The sequence below is a fragment of the Sipha flava genome, unplaced genomic scaffold, assembly GCF_003268045.1.
Source record: "Sipha flava isolate LNK unplaced genomic scaffold, YSA_version1 165_pilon_pilon, whole genome shotgun sequence".
NCBI lineage: Eukaryota > Metazoa > Arthropoda > Insecta > Hemiptera > Aphididae > Sipha > Sipha flava.
In genome coordinates, this window is record NW_020271833.1 from 1879935 (window position 1) to 1905076 (window position 25142).

Below are 25142 nucleotides of genomic sequence, written 5' to 3' on the forward strand. Positions count from 1 at the left end.
TTGCAACAACTATTAAGTAGTTATTTAGTGTAGTTATTAAATTATTTCTTTAAGTTTATTGAGTGATTTTTTTTTTTTAACATTAATGTCTGTTGAGTTCAGAACATGGTTGTACATTTTAATGTTTGTCGATCCCAACTCGTCGAAGATATTTGTTTTGAAGTATTTCTTACATTTCTAAATTAACTTGTTGTTATCGTCATTTTCTTTTTGTAAAATATAATATTTATTAGCAAACTTTAATATATATATAATAACTATAATATATTTATATCCTTGCTTTGCCTTAATCTGTTTCCAACACTTGACAACCTATAATTAAAATAAAAATAATCATTTTATTACAAAAAAAAAAAATTACGACGAAAAATGCGACGATTTCAATAGTTTAATTTGTAGACGGTTGTCAAATTACGAAGCATTATACAACAAATAATATATTTTTTATTTATTTTTTTAGATTATTATTATACTACTTCAACATAAAATGTATAATCGTGCAGGTAATAATAATTAAGATGGGAGTCCATAATCCGTGATAAGGTTTGAGATAAGAAATTATTAAATAATTATTATTAAATTATTAAATAATTTACTGGCAAAATAAATAAATAAATAACATAGATCAAATATAATCTGAAGGATATACCATATAATAACAAAACAGTAATATTAAACAAATGCATGATAAAAATTAAATAATATAAGATAAATTAACACACAATTAGTAAATTAATAAATTAACGTTGCGATGAATTAAAATGATCCCGAAAATGTTGAATGAAAAAGTATGCGAAAACACGGATTTTGTAAATCCGCGGTCCTGCGCGCCGAATATCGACGCGCAACCACTGACCTACGTTTTATTTTTTTACTGGTGATCACATACTTCTGTAGTAATGCTGAAGTGATGAAAACAGGAAATTGGGAAAGGAGAAATTTTAAAATGTTATTGCATAACGTATACGTTAATTTAAAAACTTATGTTTATCAAATCTATTAGACTCAAGGCTTAAGTGAAAATTAAAAATAACTATGAATTCAATTTGTAAGTTCAATTAATTTTTCAAATTATCCCTGATATTTCACAGGTGAGGAGTTTAAACCTCCATCGCCCCTTACCTAAGTAAAGGTATATTATTATGGTTAAGATAAGACAACGTTTTGGGTCATAATTTCAAAAAGAAGTCTTCTCTCTCGCTGAAATACAAGCAACCCACATAGCATTTGTCAATCATAATGAATGAAGCAGTATTCATATTTGATTGGAATTCAAATATTTAAAATAAAAACTTTGTACAATATTGAATATATATTTGATTTTACGTGTTGAATCTGAAACGTATAGGTAGTAAAAATATATTAATATTTGAAAACCAATATTTAAAAATGAATCAAAATTTAAAATTGTATGAATATATAATACTTAATTCAATGTTTAAAAATGTATACCTATCCAATGGATATTGAGCATTTATTAAATATTAAATAAATATATCTATGCTGCGTGGGTATATATATTTAATGTTTTCTGAGGACGGTTAGATTTTAAAATTGAACAACGTATACTTAAGACATTAAACGCGTCTAGCCAACGAAATTAATATAAATATTTTGATTAGACATTTTATACTTCAATAAAAATGACAAACGTAAATTCTTCACAAAATTGTTAGTACTTTTATGTTAGGTTTTTATTTGAAATTTTTTATTAGTTTTTTCTAGTACAATGATAATGAAAAAATCATGGATTTTAAGTTTCGAGGCTTGCGATTACTATAAGTTTTACACCATTATAAATACATTCAATGATGAACATTTTATAAACGTTATAATACGCAGACTTCTATTTAATATATTGCTTTTGGAACGCGATGGCTTTTAAGTTCACATGAACAGTAAACAAACAATTACTATAAGTACTCAAACCCCCAGATTTCTATCAATATTTTTATTAGTGATATAAAATTAATATAATTTCGATTCTTCGATTCATACAAAAAAAAAAAAATTTAATTAAAAATACTTCCATTATATTTTTATCAGCTCTTTGAACATTGCGTATAGATAATATTATATACAACACCGAATAATAATATATTTTTATATCGTCATTCATTGAGCACGAAATTTAAAACGCGTTGTTAACTTTATCCACTTATCGTCAATATTATACATGCTTCACATTAACGTTTTTAGTATGTTTTTTCACTCCCAAAAGCCTCGTTATACGCCAACAATACGACATGATAATATATTACTATTATAGTTTATCGTTATCGAAGGCGTAAGGACTCTGATCAAATTATACACATGCTGGCATCATGTTTTACCGATAAAATACTGTATTCAGAAATTAAGACTGCAGTCTAGTCCTTTGTTGTGTTATTTGTATATATATTTATCAACAATTAAAAGTCATATAAAAAAAAAATAATGATGTATGAAAGTTGGTGGAAATACGTAATATGTGTAGAACAAAGAATGACATAAATAAAATAATAATAATAATAATAATAAACAAAGTTTGAGTTTCACTTACTGTAGGCTTATTCGTAAAATATAATCTCTTGAAATTTCGGAAATTAAAAGTAAAGTCAGTTTTCCCATTTTTCAAACGTTAGTTAATATTTCAATTGGAAATCATGACTATCATCCTTTTAATTTTCCGTTAAATAATTATTTAGCAATAAATTATGCTAATTATTAATATAAATCACAGTTTTCACTTATTAAATTTAAATTTTAAATATATTAATAAATTACAAAGTATTTTTATAGAATATATTGATGGAATGAAACGTATTAATTTAAATAGTTTGATTATTTATAATCACAATTTAATTTTCCTCGTTATTTCTTCATTATCGTTGTACCATTATATGCTGTAACCTTTATCCCATCGAACTTTTTTTCAATATTTTACCCTTTTGTTTTGATTATAAAGTGTTTCGTCAACCGAAGTATATTTGATGTAGAACTGGACTAGATGAGTGGGGTCGAGTGAATACTGATAAAACCCCGATGAGCCGATTATGTTATTTAGACATATAGTATCCAATAACTGGAATATAATTTAATATTCTGAAACCGACTTTGCCATTTTCTAATTCAAGTTCATCTTTTACACAGAATGTGGAAGTACTTAAGCTTATGACTTCCATTCGGATACTTTGATGTTGTGCAACGATATTATCGAACGTACATAGATAATAATTTAATGACATCTATCATTTAATACCTCCCGAAAATAACTCTAAAAATACGGACAAACATAAGCATTCATCAAATATTTTAAACCGAATACGATTTGAACCATGCGGAAAGAAACGTTCGAAACGTAATCCATTGATTAATTGAGTATTTAATTCAGGTAATTGGGTTCTTAAGAATGTTGAATGTTATAATTATTTCCCTGTCCATAAACATCACTGTTATATTACTTATATAAATATATATTATAATATTATACATGACTAAATTTACAGATTTCTACACGTTTAATTATATTTTTAAACCAAAACTCAACTTATAAATAACTATTTTTGGAAACACGCCCGTAAGAGATTTAAAAGAAAATTTTCTTAAGATCTGCCTTCAGAAAATTTTCAAAAATAATAAAACATTAAAACTTAAATTGACATTTCTAGTCGAATGGTTTACGAACATTATTATACTATTTATACGATATATTCATATTATCACAATAAATTGATTCGATTATAATCGAACATATGGCGTAAGTATTTTAAAAATTATAAACAGGACTATTTACAATATAATTCGTATATTGATTGTATTATTAACAATATTTAATGGCAATTATATGAAGGTAGAAAAATAAACATCCAAAATGTCATCATGTACCTAAATGGACTAATAATTAAATATTTGTTACCTGATTTGGCGGATGTATGATAACTATAATCACTTAGAACGTTTTGAAAAATATCCATGAATACTGACGAAAACACAATTTCAATAGATTCTTGGGCTCATCTAAAAGAAAGAAACAACGAATAACAATGGTAAAAACGTCGTATTGTAATGCGTAAACTAGGATCGTATTTCGGCTTCGTCAGCCGGACATGTTAACCGTTGTCGTGCTGCAGTTTTAGTTGAAACGTTCGGCGTCTCAAAACCGGCTAAATGGGCAACGATCGTATTTTTTGTATGCGTAGAAGTGGGGCGAGGGAATGTCGTGTGACTAGACGCACTTTGGGGAGCAAAACTTTACGGTAAACGTTTCCGGGTCGTGTCAGACATTAGAAGGTTTTCTGAGTTTTTACCAGCCGTTATATAGTCGTTATGGATGAAAATGTTTTACCATCGACTGTTTGACGTCAGTAGGTTCCTTGTTAAATCGTCATTTTCTGAATGAAAAAAAAAAAAAAATTAAAAACCCCATCATATGCCAACGACATATGTTCGGCGAGGAATCACGGGTTTTCAGCTTTGACAGGCGATTACACCGTTTTCAATAAAAATCGCTGGGATAACGTATTTTTTCGCAAATCGTTCCCCTCTTCCATCATAGTCATAATGTTTATATTTAATATGTTCTATATATATTACAATATATATATATATATATATATATTGTAATAACAATCGTTATTGCCGGTGTTAATACTTCCTGTTTGGGACCGGTAAGCCGATAGATAGTCTCGCGTAATTTATTCATTAGTAAACGGCACGATGATAGTACGTCCGGTCAAATCCCATTAATAGCGTTGCGAAACGTGTGTATAAATAATAACTACCGAAAAAAAATGTATTTATAAACGTTAGATAAACGCGCGTATGGTCATTATAATAATTCAATATTGGATTCAAAGAAAAAACGTCTACAGCAGTGAAAATTGTTTTGGAAAAAATATGTATTAAGTACATGGGATTACAAAACATTTGTGTTTTCATTCTGTTCATTCTTTCGCCGCTAAGACGTTTTTGTAATACATTTCTGTTTCACCCTCCTTTTATCGTCTCACCCTATATAATTTACCACGGTAATGATGTAACGGAGAAACGATAATTGAACGATGAACTATCTTTGGTTTTCTCAGTAAAACCATCGATTAATCAATTACGAGTATATTATTATCTTTTTTCGTACGTTACTATATATTCAATAATAAATACGATTTATTTAATGCTAGGACTGACTGTAAAACATTTTGAGTGCTGAAAATACAGACCGTCGACATTATTAGCTGCAAAACGAAATACACACCACGGTCGTTTAATTTTGTATCGTTTTCATTCAATGAGTTTCAATAACAATAATAATTCATTAAAGTATTAAATATTTACTTGTATAACGAATGATGATATTTTTAAATTCAATAAAATGTTAATTTTTATATCATTATTAAAGCCAAATCATATTTACTTTTTTTTATTGTTTTCGATCAATTTTTTAAAGATTTTTAGGTCATCAAATTTCAAGTCCTTATAATAACCAAGCACTAAGCGTGTGGTTTTAAATCGGGAAAAAATAACTGAAACATTAAATATTATTAAATTATTAATAAAACTATCACATAAGCTAGCAATTTTTTAAAAACAAATATTACATATTACATTTTTACTCGTATATTCGAATGTACTTACGAACGCCAAACTTGAATTTAATAGAATTTATATCAGTGAAAACATTTCAAATATTTTTTGAAATATAATTTAACAAATTATGAAACATACTGAATTTTCTAAATTTTAAAAATTTTAGAAGTACTGGCTGCAAAAAAATCAGTGTTATAAATTGTTTCGAAATTGATTAAAATCATGTTTAATAATTCCATTCAATATACATATTTATTGTATCTTGCATAAACCAATTTAGTAGAAAAAGTCTAAATTTTAAAATACAAATTATAATAAACATAGATTAAACTATACATTAATTATACAAAAATTTTGGTTACTACATATTCAAGGGATTACAATATTTTTTTTTTTTTTTTTTGCTACAGTTGGTGTTTCATTACATGCAATACCAGACTAAAATTCGTGAAACAACGCATTTAAATTTAAATCAATATAATTGTTTTAAAAATATTGTTTTTTCTACTTTGTAGCTTTTTATATATTTAGATATTAATGTCTATTGTAACTGTCGAAACTAATGGTTCTCACCAAGTTTCTTAATAAAAAATAAAAAAATAAAAAAAATCAATATAATATATTTATACTATAGTACACCGTTGTTATGGTCACAAATAATAAACATTTTGAACAAAAATTGTCTTTCCAAAAACTTCAGTAATCATCTGTACTTGTTGAATATATTCACGTTTTAATGGTTACAACATTTCAACGTTTACCTCAATATTTTAACAACGCTTCGTTTTAATATCTTTATTATTTGCATTTATAATTTTTTTTCTTTTAGAAATTCAAATCAGAAAATATTCTTTATTTATTCTCTATGGATTTAAATTAAGCCACCCATGTAACACCTGCATATATCGTATTTTTCATTTTTTTCTATGCACGAATAATATTTTTTTTTCTCTTTTCGTTAAAATTATACATTTCAAAAATAATCCTACCATTATACTAAATACAATGTACTTCAGTTTTTACCGATGTACCAGTAAAAATACTCTTGTGGTATACATACAACAGTAAATTTAATGTCACCACAAAATAGTAAATAATATCTGCGTCACATTAATTGTAGTGAAAATACGCTATACCCGATAAAGAAGCTAACTAATGAGTTTGTTGTTTTCAATTCTTTGTTAAAATAAGCTTCATTTCATATAATACTAAAATATACTCATGTTTTTCAGAATATTTAACACGACCTTGAAAATGAATCATTATAGCCAATATTTAATTAAAAATCTAATCAACTATAAGTATGTTATATAAGTTATGATAATAATATAATATAACATATTATGTTAAATACCTATTTATGTAAGTAATATCTAACTGATTTAATAGTAATTATAAACCATGGACAAAAAATGATAAAAGTCCATAAAATATATAATAATACAAATAATTATTTTTATAACAATTAGTTATATTATATTTATAGCAAGAAATAATGCAGATAAATTTTACAACTATTGAACAACTTCGTGTGATCATTTTTCTATTTAACTTTTTTACGCATTATTTAATTAGCTGAAAGTTTAAGAACTTTCTAGGAACTTATATCTAAGATCTCTAACTTTATTTTTTGTTATTTTTTTTTTTTTTTAATACTTTCATTTTCTTGATTGTCTATTCATACCACTTAAAATACAGAATACTTTTCAACTCATAGGTTTCAAACTCATTTGAAATTCTCGCACTCATGTATAGTTTTCATAAATAGTTCAGTATCTGCCATCAAATATATTGACTATTGTAACACTGATCACTGACCATTTGTCCAGAGATACGATTAGACCATAGGTTCTTAAACGGGGGTCCGAAGATGGTTACTCGGGAGTCCATGGGATGGCTGTGAGTTTTTTTAAATATGCCAAAAATAAATTTATTTCGATAGCGTTTTTAAGATGACAATAATAATTGTTGAAAGACTTGAAAGCCTCTTGAAAAGATAACAATGTTTTTAAATATAAAACTTAGCTTTCAAAAATCTTATATACCATATAAAGTTATCGTAATCATAAATTAATATAACTTGGCAATACGATCTAAGGAGCATTTCAATTTAACTCGGAAACCTATCACTTCAGGTGACCCGTTACTGTATAATAAATATTATATTTATTTATTTATATATATGTATATTTTTTTTACTAAGGAGGTCCGTGATTATATTTTATGCTTTAAAGGTTAAGAATCTATGAATAAGCCAGTGCACTTTGAATATGACTATTATCATAACGTCACCCGTCATTATCACAATCAAGATATCGAGAAAAAGGAGTAAATTAAACAGAAATAATTAAACGTTATTTTATGCTAGGTACAACTACTATAAAATAAAAATCATAATAATCAACATCGTAATACAAATTTATATCTATACCCCACATAAATGTATTCAAAATAAATAAGACGAATGATAATTATAATGCAAACACCGATGGCACGCTCAGTGTGGTCACAACATACGACTATAATAATCAAAATAATTCATATTAATGAAATGGTATATATATTTAACAACTTTGATACGTACTTTCCTAGATTCCATGAGTCGTACTCAGATATTTCATCTATTTATATTTCTCGTATTCATGACATGACACGAGTTCTACATAAAAATGTAGTTGCTTCGCAAATCAATCTATAACTCTATGCGCCCTTTCCCTCTTCGGTTGCGTTCTTTTGATAGAAACTAAACCGTACCCTAACCCGTTAGAAACGTGAATAATAACAAACGGACCAATCTCAATGTATTTTCCATGATGTACACTTGTGATCCTAATTTACTAAACGCTATGTACTTTATAGTATACCAAATCGTAATATTTTCGAAAACTACAATGCTATCTATATTATCTATCGAACTCAGACGAAATCTATCTGTAAATTGATGATCCTTTTAAAAATATATTTCGACTATTCACCATTGTTGTTCTCATTACTTCATAGTTATTTAATTCTCAGTATACTCATTATTATTCTCATTATTTTGTATAATAAAATATTCTCTAATTATCCGATTCCATCCGAAATCTAGATGTTGGCTTTCCGTTTACTTTTCTTTGAAACTTTGAACGATTGCGAGTCACTCGGCTTATTTTCCCCCTCGATTTGCTACAACAATTTTCACAGTTTCAATATATATAATCTGAGACATGGTAAGATAATGAAGATTAAAAAATAATAACAAATAAATAATGAGAAAAAAAATTGTATATTTAAAACACATTTTAATGATTTGTTTTTTTAATTAAATATTGTAAATTTACATTGTAGCGAATAATTAGAAACATCGTATGGAAATTAACTCTGAAATATTCACGTTTAAAACACAAAAACTAATTGTATTAAATATATATTTATAGTCATGTATAAAATCAACGTATGTAAAATAAATGAACGCACATTTTTTTAAATTATAAAACGAAGGAAAAGACTATTTGTTAAATTAAAATCCTAAAAAAAGCCAAATTCCATTAATTTCCATCATCATATTATGTAAATAACTAAATTGAATCACTACTCAGATTTGTGCTTAAAAAAAAAATTTACGCTGTTTTATCATATTTTAAATGGCGAAATGCACATAAAATAGCGACATATACAAGCCATTGTTCTGGAAGTTTTTCATTTGTAACAGTCAGCATAAATGTACTTTTATTTTAATGAACATTTGTTAACCGATTGTTGCGATGATAAAATGAACATAAACATCATATTATATTGTTTTATTTCAGCCTAGCTAAAAAAAAATTATAAATTCAGGATAGTATATAACAAGTGAAAGTAAAATTTTTCATTTAAATATATACTAGTTGATTTACACGACTTCTCCTAGTTGTAAAATATTTATGTATACACCTCCCCGTAACCCCGTAACCCGTATTCGTTCACGACCACTCTCGTAAAATATCTTGCTGATTTTTTGCAAAATGGTCCTCGTTGTATACATATATATTAATATATAACATTAATATTTGAAAATAAAATTACATAACAATATTATTATAACTTCCATGAAGCATTGCTTGGAAAGACGGTTAAAATATTATGTTAATCGTTGTTAAAAAATAACCATGATTTGAACTGTAACGAATCATAAAATCAGTACTATTTTCTTGCCGTCTAGACGTGCAGATATTTCAAAAATTTTAAATAAATCAAACGTTACCTAAATAGCATACGGTCTTACTATGCAACGTGTTGGAAAATTAAAGGTAATTACAGTGAAGAAATACATTATGGTGTCCATTTCCAATATTGCAGTTAACTGCCATTGATTCGTATCAAAGAAATATTCCGTTTCGGAAGAGTTGATACGTTCTTTTTTGATTTTAACTCGAATAGTTACTGTAACAATACAGATAAAAATGTCGATTTGAAAGCCGAAAACTTGCGTATTAAAGCTCTAACGCATTGCAAACGTGATGAACTTAGACTTAACCCGTTGGTTTTTCTTATTTTCAGATACTTCAGTTGCAGATGAACGACTACCGCTATCATTTTCTTTTCACTACGTTTGTAAGTATAGCGATAAATTACAAACGCGAAAACAGCAGAACACTGCGTCCTACACTGCTACTATCATCGTATCCGAACCGTCCATGACCTCAAGATGAAACAACTTATCCCACGTTTTCTTTCAGGACCTAGAAACGTTCGATCTGGAAGACTTCAAGTACAATTCGGTGAACATGACGTCGTATAGGATAGTTGACGACGAAAATCACCGAGTGGTCAACGTTCTGCGCGAGATGGAGCGATTTCAACGAGTCGGGCAAAACATGCTGCATAAAAGTGGAATCATCAGGGTATTATATTTCCGTCCGATTAATGATTTTCAATTTTTGATTTTAGGGATATTTTAAATTGATTTGAATTATTCTTTTAAACTTCTCAATTCTACTTTATGATTTATCAAAAATAAGGTTTTTCGTTTTTAAATGACAGATTAAATATTCCGAAAACCCTAATATCTATTGTCAAATGGAAATTTCCTGATAACTGTTTTAAAAAAAAAAAAAATTGCGTTAATGATACGATTATACAGAACTTCTGAAATACAAATATGCATTTAATATAAAATATGTAGACGTAATCAAAAATAAACTATACGATGCCTTAGTAACTTTTTTAATACTTACCAATTACAAATGTAATTCATTCAAAAATTGAATGAAGTTTAGAAAATACATTTTTCGAATAAATATTTAGCATTTATTCTCGGTTAAATTCAGTTTAGTGTTTTCGTTTTCGTCCGAATACCATTGAAACATATTAGACTCTAAAATTAATATTTGAACATAAAGCATTTCTTAATCTAACCCGAAAAACATCGAATACACTCGCGCCAACGTGTTTTTATACGCACGCGTTATGCTTCATATTGCGTTTTATTTAACGCAAAAAGTGAATAACCATGTAATTACATTGTAATACTCAAACGCCGCCGTGCAAACGACGTTGCAACGTGGTTAACGAGTGCGTATCGTATTATCGTAAAACTCGGTCGTTAAAACGGTTAGAAATTCGACAATAAATGTACTTAAAAGCAACGATCAACTGTGCCTACACGCCGTACAACATGACAATACGTGTTTATTGAATATAAGTAGTACGCGAAATGTTAATAAACAGGTGATTAGTGTTTTTTTTAATATCGGAAAATCTCTCATTGCGTACATATTTGTTCCACTCAGCCGAATGATTCAACTGATATAAATTTTGATTTCAATCGAACTCGTTTCCCGGTCTAATTCACTTATGAACTTGTTCACCAGAATTGGAACTAGGAATTTTTACGCCCGGATAAAATGCTAAAATTATGCCCTATCATAGACCAATATTCAAATACTCTTCTCGAGAATTTTTTTCTACTAATTAATATATATATAATCATACTTATTGAGTTTTAACCTTAAATAACAGTATTTAACAAAGTTAAAAATATCAAATTAGTTTTTAACAATAACAAAAATTATACGTCCGGGGATGAATCCCCGTATTCCACCCCTTAATTCCGCCCCTGTTGTTCACTAACACAATAACATTTTCGCGGCTGACAAAATTTGATCATGCAGCACGTTTCATAATTTCCTAAGAACTATATATCATCTTATTCATACCCGTCGAATCCCGAGTCATCTTTTGATCCCGTGGATGTACAAATGTTACAGCCAAAACATTATGTTTACGTTTCTAGTACTTGTCGTACGTAGAAATACCTAATAGTGTTTTACACGATTTTAAAACGATTTTCCGATTGAATTTAAAAACATTCAATAACTAAATGTACGGATATTGCTATAACTTTATCCGCAATCCTACCCCTTATTCCCGTACATACACTGTTCTACACGATGTACTCATAATATCCACGGTGTGTTGAGTAGGCTGAACCCGCTCTGATGTACGACGCGGTCAACGTGTTCGCCAACAGCATCGGGTCGTTTGAAGGGTCATCCGATTCAATGAAGTCGGCCAACATTTCGTGTAAATCGTCGAACCGTTGGGCGAACGGCACGTTATTGTACAACAGACTAAACGCGGTTAGTATTCAACAATATTGTGATGACGTCACAGCCCCAAGCGGATTATATTTGGTTTACACTGAGCTGAAAAGGGACTTGCGATAATTATTTACTCATTAGCTCTTACGATTTCAATATATTTTTGAGTGACTTAGACATCCCCCGAACAGTGTTGTAAAACATTTGACACCCGTTATTTTAATAAATTTGACAGTATCAAACAAAGGTTTAAAAACTTAATTTCTCATAGCGTTTAAACTTTTTCAGTCAATTTATTGATTGACTTTATAAAATGAAAGTAAAAATATTGTTTAATCTCTTTTGCGTGAAATAAAAAAACTAATAAATGCACCACAAATTTTGTAACTTATTGCAGTGTAATGTACTAACACTGTCGAACTAACCACTCGGCCATTTACAGCAGTATACATGAACATGCATCATTATGATTAAAATTATTATTTTAGAATTAAAAAGAATACATGCATTGTTTATGTTATCTATATGGTTAGAAAATCTTGTTAAAATTAAATTAACTTTTTTATAACGGAGTTAAGAAAATATTTTATACAATACTAACATTGCTCTAAATTATACTAAATTTATATTTTTTTAACAATTAACTTTAATTTTACGTTTTTACTATGATTTAACTAAACTGGCTGAAGTTAATTATATTAATTAATTTGCCCTTTGTGGTATGAACTACTATTTCAAATAAGTACTTAATTCTCGAGTTTTCACTATGATATTTCAAAACAAATACTTCAGTTGAAATATTTTTTAAAAGTAATTTTTACGAACACTGTCCCCAAGTCCCTTTCCAATATCCACCTATAGCTACAGTTCGTGAAACGTGTTGGGTGATGATTTGAGATTTTTTTGATTTTTTTTTTTTCTTCGGCACTCTAGGTGGTTATAGAAGGGTTGACCGGCAGAGTGCACTTCGACGAGGGCAGGCGATCAGATATCAAGCTGGACTTGCTGAAATTACACCAGGAAAAAGTGAAAAAAGTTGGATTTTGGACACCGTCGACTGGTATTAACATCACGAGACATTCGGTATTTTACGGACAGCAGAGCTCCAACGTCACTTTAATCGTAGTCACAAGAGTCGTAAGTAAAAAATTGCGAGGTCTAACGAACAAAAATATACTATACAGTAATAACGCTGAATCAGAAACGTATATTCTAGTACTGGATATGAGCCAATTTTTCTAAAAAAACGTTTTTTTCCGATTCCGATCCGGCACCAAAATGCCTGCGTTCGATACTGATACCCTGCAGTTACACCGATATAGTCATTTTCTTAAACGTGTGAAAGTTAACAATCTCTCTGCCTATTACATTGTGTTATTTGTAAATGACGTTTGCAGAACACTCAACACAATACAAAATTATTGTGATCAATAATACGTTATTGGTATAATCTAAATGTATTTAATTTAAATAATAATAAAAATCAATATGTATATAACGACATAAAGTGAATAATATCGTGGCTAGTAGATATGCTGATAAATTTATAATTATTTTAACATACTTATCAAGATATTTTATTAAAATAATGTGTACAAAAATGTTAATAAAAATTTGAAGATTAAAAATTGTTATTAAATAAATACGCGGTTAATTTTATTATACATATTACGTTTTGATTTTAAATTCTTATAATATATAATTTTTCTTATAAGCTATATATACTTTAAAATTGCTTAATTTTTATTTGTGGAAATTGTCATGTATTCGATTTAATTTTTATCATAATCATCCCGATGTATATTGATTTAACTTCACTTCTATTTAGCTGACTTATTATCTGGTTCGAATATTAGTCTTGACTCCTGTGTATCAAATACAAATTTTAGTTTACTCGTCCTGTGCTTAAAAAATAACAAACGAATAACAATATGACTTACAGAAAAACGTAATAGAAAGTATTTTTTTACTCCAAATGCATTACTTTAGAAAAAAAACTTCGCTTCAAATTCAACTGTTCATCACCTTTTGAAAGAAAACAACAGAAGTCGTTAAATTACATATAATACACAAACATAAAATATATACACACACTACAGCTCCATCTTTTTCCGATTTACTATTCCTTGTAAAGATTTTAACATGTTTTTATTTTTTTTTTTTTTTTTGTCTGCTCCGACGTACAAAAGAACGTAAAACAATTTACTCAGCAACTAAAAATCTTTTTTCCTTGCTCTAAAAATGTATTGGTCTTACGACGACGTGGTGTGTTCTATCCTCCGTGTTTCTTTTGTTTTCAAAAACACGAGGCACACATACATTACGCAGGTATAAAGCGTAAAATCAAAATTTCACGTACAAGTAATATAGTAAAGAACTTCTGCTACGGATCAGCGCCCGAAATAATGAAAATATTTTTAAAAATACGCATATTTAAATTTCGTTGTTGCAGTTTAAACCGAACACCCTTACATAAACACTTGATGACGGAAAATAGCGATTCACACAGTTTAATCTCATTTATTCTTCTTCTTCTTTTTAGTTACGGCCCTTAAGACCATCCTGAAAACACTAAATTTTGCCACCTATCCCTGTCCTCCGCTACTTCTCTCCACTTGACACCAGGCTCTATCTTTTCCACTTCTTTCTTCACACAATCTTCCCATCTTAACTTAGGTCTACCTATTGGTCTTTTTCCATTAGGCTCATCTTCGATCACCCATTTTACTAAAGTACCCTGTTTGCGCCAAGCATGTCCTGCCCAACTTAGTTTCCGCTTGGTGATCTCTCTAACTATATTCGGCCTCTGGAAAAGTCCTTGGAGTTCCACGTTATGAAGTTTTCTCCATTCCCTCGTTTGTCTATCGTATATGGGGCCAAAAATTTTCCGTAGAACTTTTCTCTCGAATATCATTAATCTTGATTCTTCTGTTTTTCTTCATCTCATTTATTACATTTACAAATCGGTCTTCAGTTTAAATCCACTTTGAAAAAATCTCAAATTAAAACAAATCTACGAATTTTCAAGTAGGCCATTGGGTGAAATTGTATCCTACTCTTGTGCATAATTAGGTACAGTATAAACACATCGTAATTATTTTAGTTAATTAACCAGTGGCCTGGTATAAATCGTTATGATAAACTCGGTGGGGTAAAAAATGAAATCTAAGCGGGAAAATCATCCAAGCCTCGGTAAGAATAATATCTATTCTGAACTCGGTTATAACGTATACGTGTACGTATAATACATATATAATGTACGTCAAAATTTATAAGTATTAGAAAAAACTAAATGTTTAAAATATTGAGAACGTGAGATTATCCTGTGTCTGTTTACATCCCAAAGACTGCGTGTTAACGATCTCAAATACATTTTCATAGACGTGAGATCTGTTATAATTATTGGTTCTCTTATTGTTCCTCCGTGACTTTCGATCATAATTATTTAAATTTTTTCCGAGACTCCGTTCGATGCACGGAAATTAATGTTTATAATAACAGTTATGCCACCACATTGAATGAATATTTTATCCAATGACGAAGATAATTTTCATTAAATATAATCTATATGGATATAACTATATAGTAAAAGATTTTGTGAAAATTAAACTTAGTTAATACTATAATATCTAATACTAATAATTTTTTATGTATTCTGTTATTATCCTGATACGTATAGAGCAATTTTCATTTTTTTTTTTTTTTTTGTATAACATTTTAGTGATTAACTATCATTAAATATTATATATTATATATAAATAATACTTAGTGGTACACTACATTACTACAAAAAACATTAAACACCTAGGTAACTATTGATAATAATAATTATAATTGAGTCTTCATAGATATTATAAGAATATGAAATATTGACCAAAAAATAACATTTTTTGAAAATATCTTTTTTTTATCTAGATAAAAATAAAATTATCTTTTATCTTTATCTAGATATTTTAACTTTTTTATCTATTATCTTTATCTAAATGAATTTGGACATATTATCTTTTATCTTTATCTAGATAAATTTTACGTTATCTATTCCTAACACTAATAATAATAATAATAATAGTAGAACAAAATATAAATTTGCATTTATTATGATTGGTGTTACGAATATTTAACTATACCTACAATATTTTATGTTTTAAATTAATTGAAATAAACATACAAAAAGCTAATTATTGGTTTATTCTATAAAAAAATTATATAAATTTACTTTTAATTACTATTAATCGTTCTTTCCCTCGTAGATCAATATAATTATCATTACTAAAAAAATAAATTATTTCGAATAAGATAAAAAAAAAAATGATAATAATGATAAATTCTAACGACAAAAAATTCACAATATTGCATACGACCATGGACTTTTCACATAAAGAATAAAAAAAATATTACCAACATCGGGTTTACTAACCACATTCACAAATGTAATGAATTAAATCGAACATTAATTAACTGTGGGTTATTATATGTCTTTAAATCAATTATTCATTAACTATTATATTATAAATTAAATGATATTACCTTTCTGATCCTTACCTGTTGAAACCGTAGCCAATATTTGAGGTGTTAAATGTGATGACCAATAAAGCAAGAAAAACTTTTTTCTTTAATTTACAATAATACTTATTAATTTATTTAAACTCTTCAACATATTTTAACGTACATATACTTTAAACATTTACATATAATATATCTTATTGTATAGACGATCTGCGTAGTCTTTTAATGCTCGCTTTTGACCGTCTATACCAATAGACAATAATAACGCGTATCTTCTAGTGACTAAAAACGGAGCTCCTTATATCTAATATTATATGTATGTATGTGTGTGTATGTGTCTTATCTTATTCTTAATGACTAACAATTATTGTAATTATTTTATTTTATATATATATTGGATCTAAAAAGATATGATGGCTTAAACGCACATCATTACACAAAATAAAAAATAAAAAACGATTTTATTTCAACTCATCAATATGTACTTAGGCATTAGGCATGTGTGTTTATGTATTCGAACAATTATCGTCATAAACCACTACTTCCCGGATCAGCCTCACGTTTTTGTTTCATAAGTCACTCACCTTCTCGTAATCTTTTTTTTTTTTTTATAATAAGTACGGGTAACTTACAAATTTAAAAAACTTCTACTAAATATGACCTAACAAGCCTACTCTAGCCTTTTTTATCAGAAATATGTTTTTATTTCATATAGTTTTCCTAGATCCGTGTTTTTCCTTTTCTCGTGTTGTACATTTTTAGATTCCGTACGATTCCTTGTAATTTTTGTAAGACTTTATCTTTTCGCCACATTTGTCCGTCCCCTAGGGTAAATATTAAAACCGAAATTCATTACATCACTATTGGTTGTAAGTAAAAAATTTAGAAGTTTTTCTTTTGTAGTTTTTGATTACATACCTAACTAGAGCTAAACATTTTATTCGTTGTAAAATATGCTCGGTACGTTAAGCTTATCCTTACTTTTATTTAGTAATGTGCATGTTATACCTAGTATTGATATTAATTTATATATACTCATATATTCTTAAAACTAGTATTACCGATCATTTTAGTACAATTATCACTCATGGAAAGTCAAATTGTAAACCTGTTATCAATGATCAACAATATATTGAACGCGAGCGCATGAACTGAAATCAACTATCTATCTATTAATTTCAAGTGAAAATTGGAATAGATTATCTGAAACAAAATGATACAAATACGGTTATCGAAAAATTTAATTTAACAGTTAATAGATTTATTTCATCTTCCAGTAATGTTCTATTAAACTACAAAAATAAAAAAATTAAACATTGGATTACAAAATAGCTTATAACTTAAATTAAGAATAGAGAAAAATTTTACAATAAATTACATAAACAGCCGTTTAATACAAACGTATACTAACTATCGGAATTTATTAAATAACATTATTAAATTAGCTAGAAATCTACATTATGAACATTGTACTTATTAATATCGCTGGCAATGACTCTAAAAAAGTGTGGAATCTAATTAAAGAAGCTGCTAATATTACTAAATGTAATAAAATAAGTTTCTAACATAGAAGACAAAAATGGTACTAAATTAACTGAGAAAGACATTGTGCGCCAGTTTAATAATTTCTTCTCTAATGTTGGTGCAGAAATATCTATGAATATTAAAAATAGTAATTTTAAAAAAGTTTCCTTTTATAATCTAAATAAAAACTGCTTCATTGCTAATTCAATATTTTTAAAACCAATTGAACCATCTGAAATTTTAAATTTGATTAATAAATGCAAACAATTTAATTCTTTCTGTAGTAACTATTTAACAAATAATATTTTAAGAATGACGACTAATTGTATATCTTTTCATCTATCTTTAATATTCAATATTTGAATAAAAATCAATTGTTATTCCTATTTTTAAAAATGGCGATAAAAATAAATGTTCCAGTTATCGACCTATAAGTCTAATTCTTACAATATCTAAATTATTTAAAAATATGTTGAAAATGAACCATGATACTACATATTACCAAATAAATTATACTTATGTGGTATAAGGTATTGATCATAATTTAATTAGCTCTTACTTACGGGGAAGATCGAAAAGAGTTCAAATAAATAATCAATTTAGTGATATGACTAACATTAATTACTCAGTACCACAAAGTACTATACTTAGATCGTTATTGTTCATAGTTATATTAATTAGAGATGGGCCGATACCACTTTTTACCGATACCCGATATTATAATCACAAGTAAAAACTAAGTTGATTTTTAAAATATTAGATAAAAAAATCAACTTTTTTGGCAAAACCATCAACCGATACTAAAATTAATCCAATACCACAAACTGATAAAACCGATACCAGATATTATTATCACAAGTAAAAACGATTTTTTATATATTACATGAAAAAAATCAACTTTTTTGGCAAAACTATCAACCGATACAAAAATTAATCCGATACCACAAACCGATAAAACCGATACCCGATATTATAATCACAAGTAGTTTTTGTGGTATCGGTTCAAATATCGGTTTTGAAAATAAACCGATACCGATATTTCCGATACCACCAATATCGGTCGATACCAAGTATCGGTTTTAGGATCGGCCTACCCCTAATATTAATATACTTCTCAATATGAGTACACGAGCAAAATTAATCTATTTTGCTGACAATACAGTTATTCTAGAATTATAACATAATTTATTTGTATAAAATAGCAGAGAATAGTTTTGCAACAGTTAAAAATTGAATTAACAATAACTCTTTATTAATAAACATGGAAAAAACTAAATTTATTCATTTCAAAACAACAATAACTTTGTCAACTGAAAACCGAAAAATTACCGTTCATTCGTACAACTGCCTTATTAATATCAACCCAACAATTATTTGTAATTGTGTTTCATTAAATCGGGTAGCTTCAATTAAATATCTGGGTTATTAAATTGACGAGAACTTAAAATGGAATATTCATATCAATCATCTAACACGATTAAAAATGTTTTCACATTTTTAAATCGCTCAAACATATCATGAATTATAAACTAAAAAAATTAACATAGATTTCACTTGCACAATCTATTATTTCTTATAGTATTTAATTTTGGGGAGGTACATACGTAACACATCTCTACAACCTTGGAGTAACGCTGAATTCACTTATCAAATTAAGTTTTAATTTGCCTTACTTGTTTCAAACATCTAAATTACATGGAGAATTAAATATACTAAGTTTAAAATCATTGTACCTTAAAAATATTTGTATAAAAGATGACATTGCTGTACCAAGTCATAATTACTCTACCAGACTTAAATCTAAGTCAAATGTTACTGTTCCAAAAATTGAACAATTTTTAGACAGCAATGTCCTCAATACAAGTTTATTCAACTTTGTTATGACCATGATTTAAATGTATATAACTTCAAAAATGTTGAATGTATAAAAATTATATTAAGTAATACTTTATTTTAGTAATTTTATTTTCTCATTTAATATTCAATTAAGTAGATCTGTTAAATTCTTATAGTTAAAATTTGTTTCTAACCACGTATTATCTAAGGAACTCTCTCCTCTAGCACAGCTATTGGCTTTTGAAAAGATTTTTTTTTTTTTTAAATAGAATCCATTTATTCATATTAAAGATTGGCAGATTGGCAGATCGGGAGAACGGGAAATTTCCCGATGGGCTGATCAAAAGTTGAATTGTATCCCGTTTTGTAATATTTTATTGCGACTTTTATAGTACAATAATAATTTTACTTTATTTAAATCACAACTTAGAACTATGTATAAATTATTAATTCCTTAATAAATATGTCAATAAATAATTTTTGAAGTGTATTTATATTATGTATTATATTTCATGAATGAATATTTAACAGAAAAATGTGTGATATTAGGTACAACAAAAATATTGAAATAGAATAGTTGGTTAAGCCAGTGTTTCCCAACATTTATGTTAAAGATTAAAATAAATTCCCTTTGTGTTGGGTAGATGACCAAAAAAAAAAATATAGTATGCTTTAATATAATAACATTACTAATCATTTCATTATAAGAAATTTTATCATATAATTTGACGCAATACTGTAAAACTAAATTATAATCTAAATAATTATATTTTGATAACTATGATATTTTTCTTGTTATTAGTTTACAAACAGCGTCCCATCAAAAATATTTTGCCACCCTATATTGGGTCACGACTCTAGGTTGGGAAACGCTGGATTAAACAATGGTATTCGTGCAATTTTAAAAAATAATTTCCAAGTCGAATTGAAGGAACCCTTTTAAAAGTTATAATTAAAAATTATATGTTGCTTTAATAATAATTTGGATACAATTAAAATATATTTAAATCGATTATTTATATACATGATTTCGACCAATAGATTTGAGCTCTAATCATCACAATTATAAGAAATTTCTAATAAACATTATTGTCTATTTGTAGTTTAAAAATTTTCCAACAGCTTTCTTAATAATTTTAAAAAACTAACGAAAAGTTTTAAAAATGCGGAATTTTGGTTTTCAACAAAATCAAAAGTTTGTTTTCTTCATAACTTAAAAAATAATAATCGTAAATATAAAATTTTAAAAGGATGTCTATATGTTATCATGATTTAAAACAAATATTTTAATGAGTTTATGAATACTATACTGTTTAAAGCTTATTGAAATTTTTTTTTTTTTTTCAAAATTTTAGATTCCTTTTTTTTTCTTTTGCTGCAAAAGTTAAAACATTAAAAATTCAACTTACCTACTTAAAAAAAGTGGTTCTACTTTATTATTCATCTTTAGAAATAAAACTGATTCACTAGAGCTATTTTATTCGAAAACGAAATTTCAAGGTTAAAATACCAATTAATACAATTCCATTCATCCATTCCTATATCTTATATCTCACCCAACCATGAATCTCACTTAACATATACGAAAATATATATTTTATATATATATATATGTATATGTATAAAATTTTGACCTATCACTAAAATACAGGTACATATATAATAGTAATAGGTCAAAATTTGAACTCGGTATGAAAAAAAATTCTTACCGAACTATTAAACTTCTAGTACTGTTCAAAATTCGAATTTGCAAATATTTGTCGAACTACACATACAAACCACAATAGTCCGAAAACCAAATAATGAATTTTAAAAACAATTTTTACAATTCTTTAAAAGTTATTTTTAAAAATTATAAATATGTTGGTGTTATTAATAATGACTAGGTGTTGAAAACCACGTGTCAGTATTGATTATTATTTTTATTATATTTTTTGTAACAAGAAAACTCTATTTTAGGAAATCCTATGGAAATATTCCGCTTCTTTAGCTGTTTTTCTGATAAAAACATGTTAAAATTATGTATTTCTATGTATTGTGAATTTATAAAAAAAAAAAATATTTTTAATTATATAAATTCAAATTCAATATTCATAATTAAGACAGGACAACGTCTGCCGAGTCAGCTAGTAAAGTATGGCTAGTATATATGAATAGAAACAAATAAAACTCATTTTGTAAACATTTTCACAATAAATTCATTAGTTTCATTTCATGGTACATCTGTAATATTTTCATATTATGGTTTTGAAATATTCCAAAAATCGGTATTATTAAGTTTATAAGGACATTTTGTATACACAACTAACTGATACAATAAAACTAAAACTATACAATTGTATAATAAAATAAGTGAACAGTACAAACTATAGGTCAAATATTTTGACAAGGTAAAAATTAACAGTTACAACAAATTTAGCCTCCTCGATGTAAATCCAATAGTTGATCCTCTGTGATAAAAATACATATTCACGGCTTTAATAAATATCAATTCTTTATCAATGACTTGTTATTGTTGTGTTACAAAGTTCAATTCAGCAGTAATATATTAATGCTTTTTACAGGAAAAGCCCTATGTAATGATCAAAGAAGACAAAAACCTAACGGGGAACTCCAAGTACGAAGGATTCTGTATTGATCTACTCCATAGAATAGCATCTCAAGTTGGATTCCACTATGCAATTACATTAGTGCCCGATAACAAGTACGGAGCTTACGATCCCACGACAAAACAATGGAACGGTATAGTTAGAGAACTCATGGACAAGGTAATAATATACGTTAACAGTATATACCCGTATACGATATGATTTATTTATGCGTTTTCTATGGCCAAAAATGTATTTCGTGTTTCAGAAAGCCGACTTGGCTATGGCTTCGATGACAATTAACTACGCTCGTGAGAGCGTAGTTGACTTCACTAAACCGTTTATGAACATGGGCATAGGCATATTGTTTAAGGTACGCGTAATCGATAAAAAAACACTCTAGACATAATAAATCAATTAAAATTAACGAAATACAATCAATCAAATAGTGTGAGGTATAGACAAAGACGAATTTAATTTGTATTGTAAAGAATACATACATCATAATATGTAGTTCAGTAAAAAAAAAAAAAAAAAAAAAGAGACACTGTAAAGCAAACTTTCACAATCATCACTTAAAATCTAAAAACTTTGCGATTCCCCAGAGCGTTTTATTACCACGCTTTATTTACTTTTCCTATTATACAAGTGATGAAAAAACAACTCAACAAAGACCTGTAAATAAAAATAGAATCAACAAAACCACAACTTAAAACAACACGTTTGTTTCTCGTTTTTGTTTGCAGGTGCCAAGTAATGAACCGTCCAAATTGTTCGCCTTCTTAAATCCCTTAGCCACCAGTGTCTGGAGCTTTATGCTCCTGGCCTACATGGCGGTGAGTTTTTCACTTTTTTTTTTAGCTAGGTTCTCTCCATACGAATGGCGGCCGCACACCGAGGAGAATTACCGCGAGAATCGTTTCACCATATCCAACTGTTTTTGGTTCATCGCGGGCGTGTCGTTGAAACAAGACGCGGGAATCACTCCAAAGGTACATAATATTATTATATAATGATAATATTTTAAGCGTGATATTTTTCCGTTATTGAAAATCCATCGACACAGACACAAAAAGAGCACAATTTTATCTTTCAACCTGGAATACCATTGCTTAAGAGTAACCTCACGCTGGTAAAAGGAAATTTCTTTAAGTGGATGCTACTTACTTAAAATATAAACATTATAACATATAATATTGTTCGGACCACTTCCCGTTTCTGATCACTCAGCGGGTGGAGTGGATCCGTGTATTAATGATGCCGGAAAGGGAAAGATGAAAGTTATGTGATCATAAATATAAAACACCGATAGGCTTTATGTATACAAAAAAAAAGAGTGGACTGTATTTTGCAATTGTAAATATAATAATTATAATAATAATAATAATAATAATAATAATGAAAAGTAGGCGTCCACTTACAACAATATAATAAAATGAAAATACTAAATAATGATAATACAACAACTATGATAATAATGATAATCCTTGATAACAATACCGAGAATCCGACTGTCACCTGACCGCGTTAGTGATTGATGACGACCGCGACCGGATATAAAATGATATCGATGGTAGCGCCAAACAGGACCGTTTCCTCGTGGTACCATGTGAACACGTGCAACAACGACCGCGGAGTCCGACGCGGCAACGCACACGCGAACACGCCAAAGAAAATGGTGATGAGACCGACTCAAGACCGCGACAAGGCGACACAAAACACCACGTTATGTGTGCGCGTACGCAAAAAAGACATCGACTACACTAACTCGACAAGACGACACAACACGTTCCGTCATACACACGTAGGCCGTCTATGTCGGACTAAAAATGAAAAGAAAAGGTCGCAGTGTGATCACACACGTGACCGGTTATCGCGGCGGCGAGCACTTCTGGAATTTTCTAGACGCGATACTGCCCGTAATGAAAATGGGGAAAACTCATCATTGCCCGAACAAATATAATGTAGTAATTTATAATTCATAATGATACAACAAAATTAATAACACGACAATTGAGATTAACTGTTGTAAATAATGTAAGAAAATTATTTCTAGGGTTATCCTCAGTAAACAATCAGTCTGCTATTTTATACTATCATTTGAAAGAAAGTTTATTATTAGTTTATTATAAGAAATTATTAAAGAAATATATTTCATGCTCTTTTGATATTACCGATTTATGCTATTTTTTGCTCATTTTACAAAAAAATGAGTAATATATTAGGTAACAAACAAGTATTGATAAATCGTTTCCGTGTTTAATATACTTATAGGCTACTTCTGCTAGAATTCTTGGAGGTATATGGTGGTTCTTCACGATAATAATAATACCATCTTACACCGCTAACTTGACCGCATTGAGAACAGTTGAACGGTTACAGAAACCCATTCAAAACGTCGCGGAATTATCATCGCAAGAAAAAATATCGTTCGGAACCCTCGAAGGGGGATCAACTATGTCATTTTTCAGAGTAAGTATTGAATCACTTCGACGTATTCTATACTATATTATACTTAGTACTAAGAAAATAAATGTTAACAAAATAGCGAATTATATTATTT

The 25142-nt window shown here is 28.1% G+C and overlaps 1 protein-coding gene across 4 annotated transcripts in view; it reads left to right on the plus strand.

Annotated features, from left to right (window-relative positions):
• The window catches only part of LOC112679631 (glutamate receptor ionotropic, kainate 2), a 320107-nt gene that overhangs the window by 292870 nt on the left and 2095 nt on the right, over positions 1-25142 (plus strand). For all 4 annotated transcript variants that reach the window (XM_025549517.1, XM_025549519.1, XM_025549520.1 and 1 more), the window contains 8 exons: positions 10084-10137; positions 10263-10427; positions 12009-12164; positions 13059-13262; positions 22556-22759; positions 22848-22952; positions 23326-23571; positions 24854-25051. In XM_025549517.1, coding sequence (XP_025405302.1) covers positions 10084-10137; positions 10263-10427; positions 12009-12164; positions 13059-13262; positions 22556-22759; positions 22848-22952; positions 23326-23571; positions 24854-25051 — 1332 coding nt within the window. The remainder of the gene's footprint in view (positions 1-10083; positions 10138-10262; positions 10428-12008; positions 12165-13058; positions 13263-22555; positions 22760-22847; positions 22953-23325; positions 23572-24853; positions 25052-25142) is intronic.